Source organism: Candida pseudojiufengensis, assembly GCF_024610245.1.
Source record: "Candida pseudojiufengensis strain CBS 10847 chromosome Unknown scaffold17, whole genome shotgun sequence".
NCBI lineage: Eukaryota > Fungi > Ascomycota > Pichiomycetes > Serinales > Debaryomycetaceae > Lodderomyces > Lodderomyces pseudojiufengensis.
In genome coordinates, this window is record NW_026261533.1 from 90,054 (window position 1) to 107,394 (window position 17,341).

The 17,341-nt window shown below is 31.1% G+C and overlaps 9 protein-coding genes across 9 annotated transcripts; 5 read left to right on the forward strand and 4 right to left on the reverse strand. All coding sequences in view use genetic code 12, as the record gives it.

Annotated features, from left to right (window-relative positions):
* Positions 1-24: 24 nt before the first annotated feature.
* KGF55_004017 (uncharacterized protein) lies at positions 25-1,146 on the forward strand (the record flags this gene model as incomplete). The annotated part of the gene is made up of 1 exon (XM_051758876.1): positions 25-1,146. One exon carries the CDS (start codon positions 25-27, stop codon positions 1,144-1,146), a length of 1,122 nt encoding a protein of 373 aa, XP_051613244.1.
* A 204-nt stretch (positions 1,147-1,350) lies between these two features.
* On the forward strand, positions 1,351-4,311 carry KGF55_004018 (exosome catalytic subunit; the record flags this gene model as incomplete). The annotated part of the gene is made up of 1 exon (XM_051758877.1): positions 1,351-4,311. The coding sequence occupies one exon, from the start codon at positions 1,351-1,353 to the stop codon at positions 4,309-4,311; it is 2,961 nt and encodes a 986-aa protein (XP_051613245.1).
* Positions 4,312-4,401: 90 nt separating this feature from the next.
* Positions 4,402-5,019, reverse strand: RIB3 (3,4-dihydroxy-2-butanone-4-phosphate synthase; the record flags this gene model as incomplete). Its single annotated transcript, XM_051758878.1, has 1 exon — positions 4,402-5,019. The coding sequence occupies one exon, from the start codon at positions 5,017-5,019 to the stop codon at positions 4,402-4,404; it is 618 nt and encodes a 205-aa protein (XP_051613246.1).
* Positions 5,020-5,775: 756 nt separating this feature from the next.
* Positions 5,776-6,237, forward strand: KGF55_004020 (uncharacterized protein; the record flags this gene model as incomplete). Its single annotated transcript, XM_051758879.1, has 1 exon — positions 5,776-6,237. The coding sequence occupies one exon, from the start codon at positions 5,776-5,778 to the stop codon at positions 6,235-6,237; it is 462 nt and encodes a 153-aa protein (XP_051613247.1).
* Positions 6,238-6,321: 84 nt separating this feature from the next.
* Positions 6,322-7,596, reverse strand: WRS1 (tryptophan--tRNA ligase; the record flags this gene model as incomplete). The annotated part of the gene is made up of 1 exon (XM_051758880.1): positions 6,322-7,596. The coding sequence occupies one exon, from the start codon at positions 7,594-7,596 to the stop codon at positions 6,322-6,324; it is 1,275 nt and encodes a 424-aa protein (XP_051613248.1).
* Positions 7,597-7,966: 370 nt separating this feature from the next.
* On the reverse strand, positions 7,967-8,783 carry RPL27A (60S ribosomal protein eL27; the record flags this gene model as incomplete). Its single annotated transcript, XM_051758881.1, has 2 exons — positions 7,967-8,346; positions 8,753-8,783. 2 exons carry the CDS (start codon positions 8,781-8,783, stop codon positions 7,967-7,969), a joined length of 411 nt encoding a protein of 136 aa, XP_051613249.1.
* A 499-nt stretch (positions 8,784-9,282) lies between these two features.
* On the reverse strand, positions 9,283-12,597 carry KGF55_004023 (PDPK1 family serine/threonine-protein kinase; the record flags this gene model as incomplete). The annotated part of the gene is made up of 1 exon (XM_051758882.1): positions 9,283-12,597. The coding sequence occupies one exon, from the start codon at positions 12,595-12,597 to the stop codon at positions 9,283-9,285; it is 3,315 nt and encodes a 1,104-aa protein (XP_051613250.1).
* A 748-nt stretch (positions 12,598-13,345) lies between these two features.
* On the forward strand, positions 13,346-16,297 carry KGF55_004024 (uncharacterized protein; the record flags this gene model as incomplete). Its single annotated transcript, XM_051758883.1, has 1 exon — positions 13,346-16,297. One exon carries the CDS (start codon positions 13,346-13,348, stop codon positions 16,295-16,297), a length of 2,952 nt encoding a protein of 983 aa, XP_051613251.1.
* Positions 16,298-16,481: 184 nt separating this feature from the next.
* KGF55_004025 (putative 3'-5' exonuclease) lies at positions 16,482-17,330 on the forward strand (the record flags this gene model as incomplete). The annotated part of the gene is made up of 1 exon (XM_051758884.1): positions 16,482-17,330. The coding sequence occupies one exon, from the start codon at positions 16,482-16,484 to the stop codon at positions 17,328-17,330; it is 849 nt and encodes a 282-aa protein (XP_051613252.1).
* Positions 17,331-17,341: the final 11 nt, after the last annotated feature.

The window sequence follows — 17,341 nt, forward strand, 5'->3', positions numbered from 1 at the left end:
TACAAACATTACACATCTGATTCAATGAATGCTTCCTTAAATTTAAATGCTTCAAAGCTTGATTTACAAACATTGGAAGAATTACGAGATCCAAATTTGATAAGTCGGTATCCTCCTTTATTTCAAAGAAAACAAACACTTTTGGAAATTCCAAATGGAGATAATTTGTTGAAACGTTATAATAACAGTGATTCTAGTAAATCAACAAAACGATCATCAAAATTAGAAGATGTTAAAACTCGACAGTTTCCCTCATTGACACCATCTTCATCATCTATAAATTCAATTGATCAAAAAAAACCACGACGTGGCTTTACTTCCATTTTGAAAACATTTTCGAAAGATAATAAAAAGAAAGAGAAACAAGAAGCATTGAAAAAAATAATAAGTAAACCCATTCCTCAATCTCAGCATGGTGTTCAGAAAATTAAAGAGCAATCACAAATGACAGAATCAATATATACACATTCAATGTTTCCTTCGAAAACGAAAAGGTCTTTCAAAATAAAAGAAGATTCAAATCCTGCTTTTTCAGAAGATTATACACCAAGGTCTGGTTCGAAAAATAAAAAAGTTGTAACTAATTTTGGTATGAATTTTCCAGTTTCACCAACGGATTTATCTGCTATGAACAATATTGTAATACCTCCAGTGGGTAGTAGTCAAAACATTAGTAACCCAGAACATTATTCAAGTGCTATAGTTCATCCAAATATGACAACTCACTATAATACAATGAATAATATCAACAGTAGAAACAATATTACATTCGCAAGATACGACATGATGAACTTGGATAATAATGCAGCGTTTTCACCTATTGATATTGAAGAATCGGCATATTTATCAGCTCAAATCAATCCATCTGAACAACAAAGCGTTTTGAATTTACCAACTTCAATTTTTATGACAACATCAAGTGATTCTGAAGACAGTTATTATTCAATGGTTGAAGTAGAAAGAAATGACCCCAGTAATAAATATAATCAAATTCAACGTCAAGATTGTCAAAAACCGATTAGAAACCACTCGCGTCGTTCTCATGTGAGATCACCAGCTTACAGATTTTCAAAAAGATCATCTATGAGACAAAATCACAAATCAAGTACTATTCATGAAGGTTTTTCCGGAGAAAGAAGGTGTTGAAATAAGTAGAATTAAATCGTTAGTAATACAATAATCGTGGTACAAGGATAAATAATTTGTGCTACATACGTCTATTTGGTAGCCCATATTATTCTCTAGATTTTAGTAGTCACAAAAGGCAAATTATAATTTCTGATGAGGATGCTTTAAAACCTATTTGAACTTTGGTCTAATATATATACAAACATCACAGTTAAAACATAAATGACAGTAGCAAGCAATAGAAAAAGGCTTTCTACAGGTCTTAGTGTCACTTCAAAAGTTTTTGTGAGATCAAGAAATGGAGGAGCAATGAAAATAGTTCGAGAACACTATTTAAGAAATGATATACCTTGTTATTCATTAGCATGTACTAAATGTCAGAACATAATAAAGCCAGATGCAAATGGTCAACTACCTAAATTTATACTATCGTCGAACCCATCAAAGACAAACAACGGAAAACCTCACTACATAGTGTTAGACACCAATATTGTTTTGCATGCAATAGATTTATTGGAAAATACCCAATGCTTTTACGATGTCATAGTCCCACAAACAGTATTAGAAGAAGTTAAAAATAGATCATTTCCCATATATCAGAGGCTAAGAAACCTTGTTAAATCCGAAGATAAAAGATTTGTTGTTTTCCATAATGAGTATAATGAAAGTACATATATTACAAGAAATAAGAATGAAACTATAAATGATAGAAATGATAGAGCAATAAGAAAAGTGGTGTCATGGTATCAAAAACATTTACCAAACATTGATATAATATATGTGTGTAATGATGCAGACAACAGAAAGAAAGCTAAAATTGAGGGTTTGAATGCCAAATCTTTGAAAGAATATATTGACTTATTACCAAATGGAGACGATTTAATAGATTTGATTCCTAGTGAATTTGACAGAAGTCAATTTGACAGTGATAAAGGATATGACGAAACCTCATTTCCTGAGTATTACTCAAATGCTAGGATCATGGCTGGTATTAGGAATGGTACACTATATCAAGGAGTATTAAATATATCTCCATACAACTATTTACAAGGAGAAGTTAATGTTGGAGCATTTAAAAAACCTTTACTCATCCAAGGTTCAAAAAACTTAAATAGAGCCTTTAATTCAGACTCCGTTATTGTTGAATTATTACCAAAAGATAAATGGAAAGAACCATCTACTACAATCATAGACGAGACGGCGATTGGAGCAAATGATAATGCAGATGATGGGGATGAAATTGATGGAGATGTGGCGACTACAGGTGTAATATCGGATAAAGAACGTTTGTTGTTGGCACAAGAAGCTTTAAAAGTCACAAAAGGTAGTTCAGAAGAAAAACGACTTCAACCTACTGCTAAAGTTGTTGGGATCATGAGAAGGTCTTGGAGATATTACGTTGGTCAAATTGCACCTTCTTCAGTTAGTCTTGACGATACTGGTAATTCTGCTAAGAATTGTTTTGTGATATTAATGGACAAGACCTTACCTAAAATTAGAATAAGAACCAGAAAAGCAAAAGAATATTTAGGTCAAAGAATTGTTATTGTAGTAGATAATTGGCCAAGTGATTCTAAATATCCAAATGGTCACTTTGTGAGAGCTTTAGGTGAAGCTGAAAGTGCTGAAGCTGAAACAGAAGCATTACTTTTAGAGCATGATGTTGAATATAGACCATTTTCAAAAAACGTTTTGGATTGTTTACCAAAAGAAGGTGATAATTGGGTCGTACCAGATATTGAAAACACTGATGATCCTTTATTGAAAAAAAGAGTTGATCTTAGAGATAAATTAGTTTGTTCAATCGATCCCCCAAATTGTGTTGATATTGATGACGCTTTACATGCACAAAAATTACCAAATGGAAACTATGAAGTTGGAGTTCACATAGCTGATGTTACCAATTTCGTGAAAGCTGGTACTGCGTTAGACCAAGAGGGTGCTGCAAGAGGTACATCGGTTTATCTAGTTGATAAAAGAATTGATATGTTGCCAATGCTTTTGGGTACCAATCTTTGTTCATTAAAGCCATTTGTTGATAGATTTGCATTTAGTGTCATCTGGGAAGTGGATCAAGATGCAAATATTGTTAACGTTAAATTCATGAAATCAATCATAAAATCAAGACAAGCTTTTTCATATGAACAAGCACAATTAAGAATAGATGATCCAAACCAACAAGATGAATTAACCAATTCCATGCGGATACTATTACAATTATCAAAGAAATTAAAGCAGAAAAGATTGGATGCCGGTGCATTAAATTTGGCTTCGCCCGAAGTTAAAGTTCATATGGATAGTGAAACATCAGATCCACAAGAAGTAGAAATTAAAAAATTACTAGAAACAAACTCATTGGTTGAAGAATTTATGTTGTTTGCAAACATCTCAGTTGCTAGAAAAATATATGATGCTTACCCTCAAACTGCAATGTTAAGAAGACATGCTGCTCCGCCTGCAACTAATTTTGAAGTTTTGAATGACATGTTGAATGTCAGAAAGAATGGATTGTCAATATCATTAGAGTCATCAAAAGCGTTGGCCGATTCATTGGACAGATGTGTCGATCCGAATGACCCATATTTTAATACACTTGTTAGAATCATGTCAACTAGATGTATGATGGCAGCTGAATATTTCCCATCAGGTTCTTATGGGTATCCTGAGTTTAAACATTATGGTTTAGCTGTCGATATTTATACACATTTTACTTCACCGATTAGAAGATATTGTGATATTGTGGCTCATAGACAATTGGCAGGTGCCATTGGATATGAAAATTTAGATTTAAGTCATAGAGATAAAAATAAGATGGAAATGATAGTCAAAAATATAAATAAACGTCATAGAAATGCACAATTTGCAGGAAGATCCAGTATTGAGTATTACGTTGGTCAAGTTATGAGAAATAATGAGTCAGAACATGAAGGATATGTTATCAAGAGTTTCAATAATGCGATAGTTGTATTAGTTCCAAAATTCGGTGTTGAAGGGTTGATTAAATTGGAGACTATGGGAGATGCAAATACGGCCAATTATAATGAAGATAAATATGAGTTGACTTTTGATGACTTCAATGGAAACAAAAGAACTGTGGGAGTTTTTGATAAGGTTAAAGTCGATGTTAAATCAGTTAAAGATGAAGTGAGTGGTAAAAGAAAAGTCCAATTATTATTGAAATAATCTTTCTATAATCATCATTCGCATGCATTATGTAATTACACATTATAAATTAAATATTACAGATAAACGTCATTCATCATTAAAATTCTCTTACTTTTTATTAGCATATTCAATAATTTGATCGATATTGATAATCTTTATGTTATGCGTTTTACTAAACTTGACACAATCATCTAGTCTCATCATTAAACCATCTTCATCCCTAACTAGTTCGCAAATGACGGCTGCAGGTTGTAAATCGTTTAACTCACACAACTGCACAGCTGCCTCTGTGTGTCCTCTTCTTTTATTCAATAATCCAGGTACAGCTCTCAATGGTAAAATGTGGCCAGGTCTTATAAAATCTTCAGGTTTCGATTTTGATGATGCTAATGATCTTGCTGTTAAAGCACGATCATGGGCTGATATTCCTGTTGTTGTCCCATCTGCAAAATCACATGTGACAGTATAAGCAGTTCCGTGTCTATCAGTTCGATCTTTTAACATTGGATATAACTCTAAATCATCTGCTCTTTTAGTTGATAAGGGCACGCAGACATAACCTGATGAATAACGTACTAAAAACTTCATTTTCTCTTGAGTTGTTAATTCTGCTGCTATTATTAAATCTCCTTCATTTTCTCGACTTTCATCATCCATCACTATCAAAAACTCTCCATTCTTAAATGCTTGTAAAGCCTCCTCTATTGGTGTGAAAATTTGACTCATGATTTTATGTTTCTATATGGAATTTGTTCTATCGACTTGGTTTTAACAAAATGAGAACAAATTAACAATCTGCAATGGGAAAGGAGGTTCGGAATACAAAATTAGCTTTGAAAGAAATAAAAATCAATCAAATCGGACTTTTAATTTTGAAATGATTTATCAACTCTTACTCGAATGATGTTCATGATGATGCATTATGTAATTATTTAAATTAATCACATTTTTTTAAATACGCGACATCTGGAGTAACTCGCTAATAACACATTTTCGGAATAATAAAAAGTCGTCTTCCGATATACCTCCTCTAACAATATGTCTCCTTTCTAATTACTTAGTAATTTGATTACTATATCAAAATGAACTTAGTCATTAGCATTAGCATTATCTGTCATACACATAGAATATTACACTTTCAGAGGATTTGGAATGTAATTTTACTCCTCTTGCTTTACTACTCAACCTTGTCTCATTTTTTTTCTTTCAATATTCATGATAAATCCAATACCATTAGGAAGGGTCCACTACAAAATCAAAATGCCTTCACTAGTTCTGTTAATGCACAATTCAAATTAGCTGTTTACTATCTAGCGGTGAGTGTCTGATGAACGAGTTTGTCATAAATCCGAGCACTGTAGAATCTCAACCTTGTAGAAACATTCCATAAGTTCAGACCTGAAAGAAATTTGATCGAATCCAACCCAAACGAGATATCTAGGTACGAGCTGCAAAAAATATCACCAAATTACAGCGTATGAGATGTCAAAAGAGACCCCTAAACACATAGGCTCTTTGAACAAGTCATTCTCCAAGAAATTCAATGATTCATCTGATGAAGAATTTAACTTTCATTTGATCCAATTTGGTGACAAACAAATATTAAACATATCTATAAATGGAATTCTAGATACAACTTTCAAATTGCCAATATCCACCAAAAGAACAATTGATTATGAGTCAATGATGGATTTGAACGAAGATGACGATGATCAAATAAATGAGAACAGATTTCTACCGGAGCCACAACTATTAATTGGTGATTATTCGAATATGAAGATTTCTATAATTGCAAGTCAAATTGGTAAAATTATATCATTGAACTACCCAAAAGAAACAATACTATCAATTGGGTCAAAATGGTTTGGAAAAGGTAATGAGGTTAATGATGATGATTTTGAGAAATTAAGTTTTATTATTGAAAACGTTAAAAAGTTGTTTTGAATTTTAGTATATCGGAATGCAAAATATGTTTATTATGTAATAAAGAATCTACAACGTATGTATAAGATAAGATGCTTAAGCTTGTTATTTCTTCTTCTGTCTTTCTTTGGCTTGCACTTTTCTTTCCTTTTGTCCATATACTAACTTATGTGGTTTCATGAATTTGTCAACGATATCGTCATCTACTTTGCCTCTTCTTTCTTGGTACGCAGCTACAAATTCTTGCAAGACCTCGATACATTCCTTTTTCATTTCACCTGATAAGATTTCTCCCTTTTTATAACCGTCAGCTAATTTTTCTAGTTTTTCGTCGTCATAACTGAAAAATGATAAATATTGATAGGCAACATCTAAATCAGGGTTACCTCCATATTTTCTATGATCTTCAGCTAAAGCTTGACCACCAGAAAATGCATATTTATTGATTTTTTTCTGTATTTGTTTTGGAGTATCTCCCATAAAGATTGATGTTGTTGTGTCAGAAGCAGACATTTTGGTTGTTGCACCTTGTAAAGCTGGGAAAAATTTGGCATGAATTAAAGCTGGTTTTGAAAATTTTAATTTATCTGCAACATCTCTACAAACTCTGAAATATGGATCTTGATCAATAGCACATGGTATAAGACATGGAGTTTTTGGTGGTAAGTTTAATACATCGGGGAAAGAAGAAGGAAAGGCAGTAGCTATTTGTATACTTGCGAAATGAATTTTTCCAATACAGTCAGAATCGTTGAATCCAAATACGGCTTTGGCTGTTGAAGTTGTGATTTGTCTGGATGTTCTTACCACATTCTCGTAAAATGCTCCTCCCATATATTGCAAATCTGAGAAAATGAAGGTGTTTTCGGGATTAAACCCAACTGCTACAATATCTTTGGCATTTTCAGTTGCGAATTTCTTAACATCATCTATTGTTAGTTTTGGTTTAAATAAAAATTTCTCATCGTCAGTTAATTCAATGACCAAAGGAACATCGAACACTTCTTGTAGCCATTTCGTGAATATAAATGGTACCATATGTCCTAAATGCATTGAATCGGATGATGGTCCTCTACCGGTATATAAAAAAAATGGTTCACCATGTTCGTATAAATCTAATATTTTATGCAAATCTCTTTCTGAAAAAAAAACTCCTCTTTTCAAAAATGGGTGTGGTTCATGACCTGTAACTTGTTTGAATTTCTCCAAAGTTTCTTGTGTTATTCCCTTCGTTCCAAATTGATTTATCAATTTATCATAATCTATACCCTGAGATTTTCCATCCACAACTGCACCTTCAACTTCCCATGGAGTAATTTTCTGTTCTGATGAACCTTCTTGGACATTTAAGTCTGCAACTTTCTCCTCAACCGATGTCATTGAGTGATTAATGTTTACTTTGGAAAAGTGTATTATCTTTTGACTTGGTTGTAAGACATTAAATTATTTTCAATTTAGTCACATCTACATAATTATGCGCTACCAGTGTGAAGTTTCACTTTTCAAATATTATGGTGAAATCGTCTCAACTGTCTAATTACTTTAAAAACGTTCAAATACTCGAAGTGCAAAGAGAAATTAGCGAGTTCAAAGTTTAAATTACTATGCAAATCCAAGTTCCTCGTAAGCTCACAGTATGAATCAAAAATATTATTAAAAACCCATTAAATTGAACATTTATTACTATACAAATAATGCATTCTCTCATCAAAAAAAATCATCCCCTAATTATTTAACGTGATATATGATTTTAAAAATGTAATTTTTGGAAAAACCATTTGTTTTCACCAGCTTGATGTTTTTCTTCAAAAGCCTTTTTGACAACTTTTTTAGCTTCTTCTCTTTGTGATGGTTCTTCTAATGCTTCAGTAGATACAGCTGATTTGAATGATTCGACATCTAATGAATATCTTGTTGGCATTAAATGGTTGTAGTTTACTAATTTGACAAATGGTTTAACTTTAGTTCTTTTGGCAGTTTTTTTGGCATCCATCTTTTTAGTGACTTTTAATGGGGCTCTTTCAATACCTGCAACAATGGCATGTGGGAAAGGATGTGATTTGGTACCTTCATCATGTGGTTTTACAATGACTACTTTTTTACCTGCATAACGTCCACGGACAACAATAGCTATAAATTGAGTTAGTATATAGACTTGATAGAATTCAGCTAGACGAAGACAAAACCTGGATTTCCAACTCTATGACGAGGATTCTTCAACAATATTTGTGGTATGTGCTCAACGAAATTGCGAGTATATTTTCATGAAATTAAATGTAGGTCGATCATCGGCAGTTATTGATACTTCTTGATGGGATGTCATTCAATTACAAACGGTGAGATCTTTACGATAATATTTATATTAAATCATGATGGTATGAAAGGTTTTTAATGTGATGGACTTGGAATTAAACTCGTAACTCATCTTGAAACATTACTCGATCAAATTACTTCCTTTAATACTATTCTCTTCATTTATGATATCCTAGATTGTATATCTCCTTCTTGTCTATTCTATTAAAGTTGTTAAACATACCAACTTTACCTGATTTAATGAATTTAGCCATATTTGAATTGTGTATGTGATGATATATGTATATATGACCTTCTCCTTCTTTTTTTGTCTCTATACTTGAAATTTTTTTTGATAGCTTTGGTACGTCTAAGTTTGGGTGAAGTTTTGTGCAACAAATTTTTGTACTGAAAATTTAAGATTAGGTTTATAACCCTAATAATGCTTCTCTTAATTCTTTGCTTTTATAATGAAGGTAGAGAAGCACCTCATTTTTACCAGCAAATTATCACCAGTATATCATTATTAAAGGTGTTCCAGCGTTTATGTTCATTAATGTACTTGTTCAATAAAAATTTGGAGAATAAATATATTAATCTTTTACTTTTTAAGTTACACTATTATTCTGTCAACTAGAAGGAAATAGTTATTCCCTTCTCAGTTGACAGTATAAATTGAGTTTGCAAAGAGTTTAAGATAGACTTCAAATTAAATTGTATCAACATAAACTACAACATTTCAATTTCGTATAAAACGACTGTACATTAATTTTTTTATTTTCTACTACTCCTTGCTAATAATTTAGAATTCATACTTGTCACAAGAGGTGAACTTGGATTACTTTGATTAGGTGATTGTGATGAATGATAATGATATCCATTGGTATTTGTATTAATGGCAGGTGGATATACTTTTGAATTTTGATGATCGATTTTAGAACCGTCTTCTTTTGTAAAACTTGACCTTCTATTTGATGATACTGGGTTATGTGCATTTTGAGATACTGCTAATTTAGCTGCATGTAAAAATCCAGTTTCTGATGAGCCCATGGGAAGTCCAGTATGAACATTTAATTCATTTGGTGGACTTACTGGTGGTGGTTTTCTTTTTGGTGTTGTTCTTTGTATTCGTGATTTTAACATGCTTGATGGTTTTGAACTCTGACGAGTAGGTTCTTTAGGTGAAGATTGAGATATGTTGTTGTTTGTTGGAGATTTAGATTTTGTCGGTTTTAATATAACAGGTGGTGTGAAAAATGATGGTGAATCCATTAATTTTGGCGATTCCTTTTGAGATTTTCTAGAAGTTGCACTTGTAGGTTTAGGAGCAACAATTGCTGATGATTCTACTGGTGAATTTGCTGATGATGAAGATGATGATGATGCTGGTACTGGTTTCAGTTGAGGTGCACGTTGATCTCCTGGAAGCTTTTCTCTTTCGATTTCATTAGTTTTGCTCTTAGCTAAAGCCTCTGTCCATTGATTAACTTCATATTTTTCAACTTCGAACACATATGACAGATCAATTGATGTGATAACAAATACACCTACTGATGGTAATAACTTTGAAAATTTAGTTTGTGGAGTAACTAATTCCTGAAACCTTATAAATGGATATTTTAATTGCACTTCTAAAATCAATTTATAAGGAGATTCTAAATCTTTTCTTGCAAATACTAAAGCTCTACCATGAGTAGTTACAACCATAGTACAAGTTTGAGACTTATCAAGTGTAAATGGATTTGTAATTTCTTCAAGACAATCTTTTTTATCTGATTGACTAAGTCCTAATTTTCTAAAAATTGAATGTTTCTTGATCAAATTCGAACCAGTTGATGGTGTTCGTTCAATTTCAACACTCTTTTTACTTTCTTTCCTCTTTTGCAACTTTTTCAAATATTTGACTTCTTGAGGTTCAGTTATTGCTACGTTTTCATCAACAAAATCAGAATTGACTTCTGGAACTCCATTGACCATTTGTGAAAGTAAGCTAGTGTTTGATCTACTTCTTTGAGTTTTACCTGCTACTAAAGGTGAAGCATGCAATAATCCCTTATGTTTCCGTTCGAAAGAATCAGTACTCTCTTTGTGAACAATAACTGGACCAACCCTTATTACCCTTTCATCTTGATGCTCAAGAAATGAACCCCATGCAGCCTCCAACGTGCTTAATGGTGTTACCTCCATAACATCAGGTTTAGTTTTCACAACTGGCTTAGGCTTCTCTCTAGCTGATGTAGTACGTGAATATGATTGAACCGATGGTCTAGTAGTTATTTGAGGACGTAAAATATTGGTTCCAGGAATATAATCTGGTTGAGATCCTTTCGAACTTCTTCTACTATCATAAGAATTCAGTTTTGAAGCTGAGTTTGATAGATCCTCAGAGGATCCTCCAGTTTCTGAACTTGAAGATTTGATTAAAACTGCTGCAGCTGCATCAGCTGCGCTAACTTTTTCAGCTCCATTCGATGAAATTCCATTTGTAACTCTAGTTTTGGTTCTTATATCTTTATTCGTTTGTGTTGGAGTTGGAGGAGCAGATCTGACTTCATTAGTTGATGGGTTTTTAGTCTTCTTTTTCGAAATTATATTTGTTGGTGGATGTTTTATAACATTAGGAACTTTCATCATTGATTTAGCATTCATCTTATACGGACCTATTTCTGGTGGAGATTTCATCCAAAGCAGGTCAAAATCATCAAATTTAATAGGTTTGAAAAAATAATGATCTTGAATTTCAGGAATTGTTGCTCTTTTTGAAGGTTGTAAAACTAAGATTCTTTTTATCAAATCACGAACTATATTTGGAAATCCTGCACTGAATGCATATTGTAATTTTGTAATCTTTTGAAATGTTAAATATTCGTTAGTTGCTTTAAAAGGTGGTTTACCTGCAATCATTTGATATATAATACAACCAAAAGCCCAAATGTCACCTGGTTTCCCACAATATTTACTTTCCAATAATTCTGGTGAAACATATTCTGCCGTACCAACAAATGATTTAGCTCTAACGTCAACTGGATAATCTTCACTTTCATCATCCTTTTTTTCTAGTAATCTTGCAGTACCGAAATCAGTAATTTGAATCCTCATTTTATCATCCAACAATATATTTTCTGGTTTAATATCTCTATGAATAACTCCATTATCATGCATATATTTGATTGCATCCAAAATTTGTGCTCCAAAATACCTTGTGCAATCTTCATTTAATGTATTATATTTCTTGATTAGTGTTAAAAGTTCTCCATTAGCTGCATAATCCAATACAAAATATAGCGAATCTTTATCTTGAAAAGTAAAATATAATGATATCACCCCCATTCTATTACTTAATCTATTTAATGCATGCTTTTCAATGTTTACATATTTAACTTTCTTCTCTTTGATGATATGTCTTTTATCTAGAACTTTCACAGCGTATTGTTTTGAAGTTATCTTATCAGTCGCTAGTATCACAGTTGAATATGACCCTTCACCTAATTCTTTACCAAATTTAAAATCATTCACACTCCTTCTAATCGTTGATATTTCTCCATCTGGTGTTTCCAATTTTTTTATCGCTGCTCCTTTATTTTGCCAATCTTGTACTTCTTCTTCATATTCTGCTGATTTTGGAATTCCATCATTTTCATCATTGATGATTTTCCCACTATTTTGATGTGATAGTTGTTTAAATTCATTATCTCCATTAGGGGTATCTAATAATACATTTAAAGAAGAATTCGTTATAGCTCTTGGATATCTTGGTCTAAAATCAAATGAGTTGATGGATAAAGGAGTACCTGGTGCGCTTTTAGCAATTGACTCTCCTATCTCGGATCCTTCTAATGATGATAGTCTTGATGATATATGTACTGATGGCAATGCTTGTGAGTTCTGTTGATGTGGTGATTTATATTTATATACATAAGTTTTCTGACCTTGATTATTTTGAGAATCAAGACTTTCAAAGCTATCATTATCTTTATTATTATTTGACGTGTATGTTTTATAAATACTATTTATATCATTTTCTAAATCTTGAAGGTGTACATTTCTTCTATCATCATATCCATGTAGTCCATTTTTATCTGATGACATGATAAAAACTTAATAAATGATGTTTACAATTTTTGTTATTGTTGCAAATCTCTAAATTTGCATTATAAGGTGAAAATATTTATAATTCTCCAGCAATTCGACTAGTAATTGTTGATGGAAAGTATTTTAAATAGATTATGGATGGAAGAGATTTGATATTTGACAGCTAGGTATTATTACGAGTAATATGATCGTAATGTGTTACCTGTCAAACTAATTTATGTCGTGAATTGTAAATGATAGTATTTTTATGAATTGAATAATATCAATTGAGATAGGTAGTTGACCAATTGAGTATGGTATAAGTAGTATTATATAGATATGATAAAATTATGAATTGAATAATTCAATATTTGTATGAATTGTTTCAAAAAGATTGGGTTAAGTTTTATAAACAATTTATATTTTTGTTTGCTATTATTATTTATTCAACATAAAATATTCCAATAATAGTAGTACAAGATTATTTTAAAATATGTAATAGATTATACAATTTGTACCGTCATATATCTTACAAATAAAACTCATTACCAGATTGTAATCGATTCAATATCCTTCCGTCGGCCATTGAAAGTACAATAATTTTGTAAGAGATATATCTAGATAATGGGTTAACTGATCATTTTTATCATAATAATAGTTATTAGAAAAAAAAATGTACAAACAGCGAACTAAAATTGGATCAATAAAAAGTATCATTCAACATAGTTGAAAATTCAACTATATTAAATCAATAATATAGTTTTACATGGCTTTTCCATTAGAGCAATCACAATTATTAAACCATTTAAGGACTTCTTATTCAATTTTAGGAGAAGATTCAGAATATTTCAAAAGAATATTAAATAATGATCCAATTAATTTAACTACAAATAATTATAGTAAAAGTAATAATAAGAATGTGATACTTCAAAATTCACCTCCAATTACTTTTGAACTATCACATCATATCAAAGATTCAATTCATGAACAATACAATACTCGACACCGTCATCATCATCGTCATAAAAAGTTGACAAACTCCCAAAACAATATTATTCCATCAAATGAAATCACCAATAAAAAGAGTAATACACATTTAAGGAAAAACAGTTCATCAAACACTAAACATACGGAATCACAAACTCCACACGAGATAAATGAAAATGACGATAAAGACAAAGATACAAAAGGTCATGTCAATGGATCATCAAAATCAACAACGAATTATTCGAGTATTTTCGAAAATAATTCAATCGCAAATTTCGATACTGCATCGATATCCAGTAATGATGTAAAACAAGAAACTGATCAATCATTAACATTGGAAACTGGTCCAAATAAAAAGAAAATGAATTTTGCAATTCGATATCCATTGGGAACTAAAACTCAAAACAAAGCAAAATCTAAAACGAAATCAAAAATACCAATTGTAAGACTTTTTCAATCAGGTAAAACGAACACAAGCTCCGATTCAGACATGAGCGATGAAGATGACTTAATAAATTCAAGGAAAAGGTTCAATGTTGATACAATTGAGGAGTCCAGAGAAGAAACCACTGATGAATATAGTACTGAAAACGATCCAAGTAATGATACTGACAATCATAATAATTCAAATGATGGAATAAGTATAGATAGCGATTTTGGTGTTCCGGTGGACAAAACAGGAAAAGTGGTGAAAAATAAACCCATCAAAATATCAGATAAGCCAAAAGTCTTAGTTGATGAAGAAAATTCACAAAATCTTGAGAGTGATGAAGAGACTGATACCGAAGAAGATGAAGCAGAAGATGACTCTTCCAATGACTCTGAATTTACTGATTTAGACAATGATACAATTTTAGATTCATCTTTGCAATCAAATTCTTTCACGAGCGAATTGGGAAAAGTAATAGATAATAATGTAAATGTTTTACTGGATTTTGATTCAAAAGATATGAGAAAAAAGAAAAGAGGAAATACAATAAGTGATCATACAGTTCCTAAACATTTCGAACCGAATTTTTTAGATTTTGAAGAATCTTTGAATTTTACCTCGATAAGTCGTCAATCGTTTGTCAATCTTACTCCATTAGAAAAATCATCCATTACTTTTGATAAAATTAAACCAAAATCTAGAGCCACTACTAAATCAAATTTAAGTACAATCATAGATTCCAAATTCAAATCTACTAACGTGAATCCTTTAAATTATTATTTATTTGTTGATGGAACATCATGTGATTCACCATCTAATGTTGCTCAACTTGATATCTTTTTACCTCCAAAGAGAACTCCAACTTTGAAAAATATTAGTGTGAATAATACAGTCACTATTGTTGATTGTATTGGTTTCATCCTATTGAAATTATCTAAATTCACTGAATTAAATAAAATAAAAGACTCTTCATATTTGAATCCAAACTTTTGGAGGTTGGAATTAGTTGATGAAGATGGTGAAAATTATGGTAGTTTTGGTATATTGGATAGAAATAGAATTTTAGCGTCTTACAACAACCCCAAAGAATTAGCATTATGCCGAGTGAAAGAAGTTAAAGAGATTGATTCATATGATAAAAAATCACCATTACCTATTGAATTTCGACAAAATCTTAGTGCTTTTGAGAGAAAAAAGAATAGCATTGATCATGTACAAGCGTTAGAGGGAATCCCGCAGATTGAATTAATGATTGGTGTTTATGAATATGATAACAGTGGGATTCCAGAAAAAGTGGCATTTAAAGTACCTGCAACATATACCATGGGACAAGTTTTGAAAGAGTTTTGTTTACAAAAGGGATTGATTACTACAAAGTATAGATTTAAAATGGTTGATGAAACTACTGATAAAAGTAAATTCGTAAAAGATGTTGAAATTTGTGAAAATTTACAACTGAAAGTATTAGAGTTGGTTCCATCAGAAGCAAAATTTAATTTGGTGATTGAGTCTGAAGAAGATAAAGCAATGATTGGACCGACTAATACAACAGCTTATTCAAATATAACTCCAGCTGATTCTACTTTACCATATATCACACCTAATAATGGACATTTATCAAATAAAATGCAAAAATTATCTATTGCTGAAAACCCTGTACCTTCCATAACTCCCGAACAACAACTTCGAAGAGAATCAGTAAATTCAACAAAATCCATCAAGGAAGCGCTTACTTCTAATAAATATTTAGAAGACATAATAATGGGAAACAATCCTCAATTACCTACAAATATTAATTCAATTTATTTTAAATGGAATGTGTTAAAAAGTAATAGTAAAATGAAAAAAATGAAAATTAAAACATTTACTGAAAAAATGTTTATCATTGATGGTGATTACATTCATATAACTCCATTAGATGACGTACTACTGAAAACTATAGGAAACGATTCTTCTATAGCAGCGGCTACAACACAACCACATCAATCACACTTTAATCAACATCATCATAATTTAAATCATCACATAAACAAGACTGCAAATACAAAAACATATTCATTTCATATCACTCAAATTTTAAAGCTGAAACAATACTCAAAAACACCTAATCATTTTAGAATTATAGTTCAAAAACAACAATCAGATCAAATTCATAATGATGATAATAAAAATTCAAATTCAAAAGATTCACAATTAAAGAAATTTTATTTAGTTGCAGAATCTGAAATTGAATGTTCAGAAATTATAAATAAATTACAATGGGTACTTCAAGTTTATAAAGTTTCAAGTGGGGCTATTTAATTCAATTCTGATATATTATTTATTTAGTAATTTTTAATTTATTATAGTTTATCCGATCTCGATTTGATTTCTCTTTCTTTCCTAATAAAACGTTACTCAACAAAAAAGGACAAATATTATAAAATGCCATGTTTGCAAAATAATACTCATAATTCAAACGTCTTTTATTTTACACAACTTTCAAATGCCCTATCGTGGTTCATCAAACAATCGTGGGAACTTTAACTCGAAACGAAGGAGGAATGGTGATTTTAGAAATGGTAAAAACAACAATTCCAATCAAAATAGAGTTTCAAAACCTCAACCTCAACCTCAACGTAAAGAGATTGTTTTACCCATAATTACAAGTGTATTTCTTCCTAACCAAATTCAACAAACTTCAAGATCTGAAAGTAATTTAGTTAGTCCCATGGAATATATTTTATGGGTTAAAAAGGGACACGCAAATATTCTTAGACAAGATATACCATTATATAATAAACCTTTAGATAAACTTTCAAATGATAGAAGAACAGAAGCAGGGAAATATATAGCAATGGATTGTGAATTTGTTGGAACTGGTCCAAATGGTTCAGTTTCAGAATTAGCAAGAGTAACAATTGTTAATTATTATGGACATGTTTTACTTGATGAATATGTTTTACCACAAGATAGAATAACTGATTATCGTACTTGGGTTTCAGGTATTCGTCCAGGAGATTTAGATGATGCAATAACTCTTTCAGAAGCACAAGATAAAACTCTTGATATAATAAAGGGAAGAATATTAATTGGTCATGCTTTAGAAAATGATTTAGATAAATTATTTATAAAACATCCAAATAATATGATTAGAGATACTTCTAATTTTCATATTTTTAAACAAGGTGGTAGAAGTAATCCAAGTTTGAAGAAGCTAAGTTCAGAATTTATGGGGATTGATATACAAACTCATGAACATGATCCAATAGAAGATTCAAGAGCTACTATGTTATTATTTAGAATGTATAAATTTGAATTTGAAGGACATGCTCGTAGAGGGAAATATAGTTAGATTTACAGTTT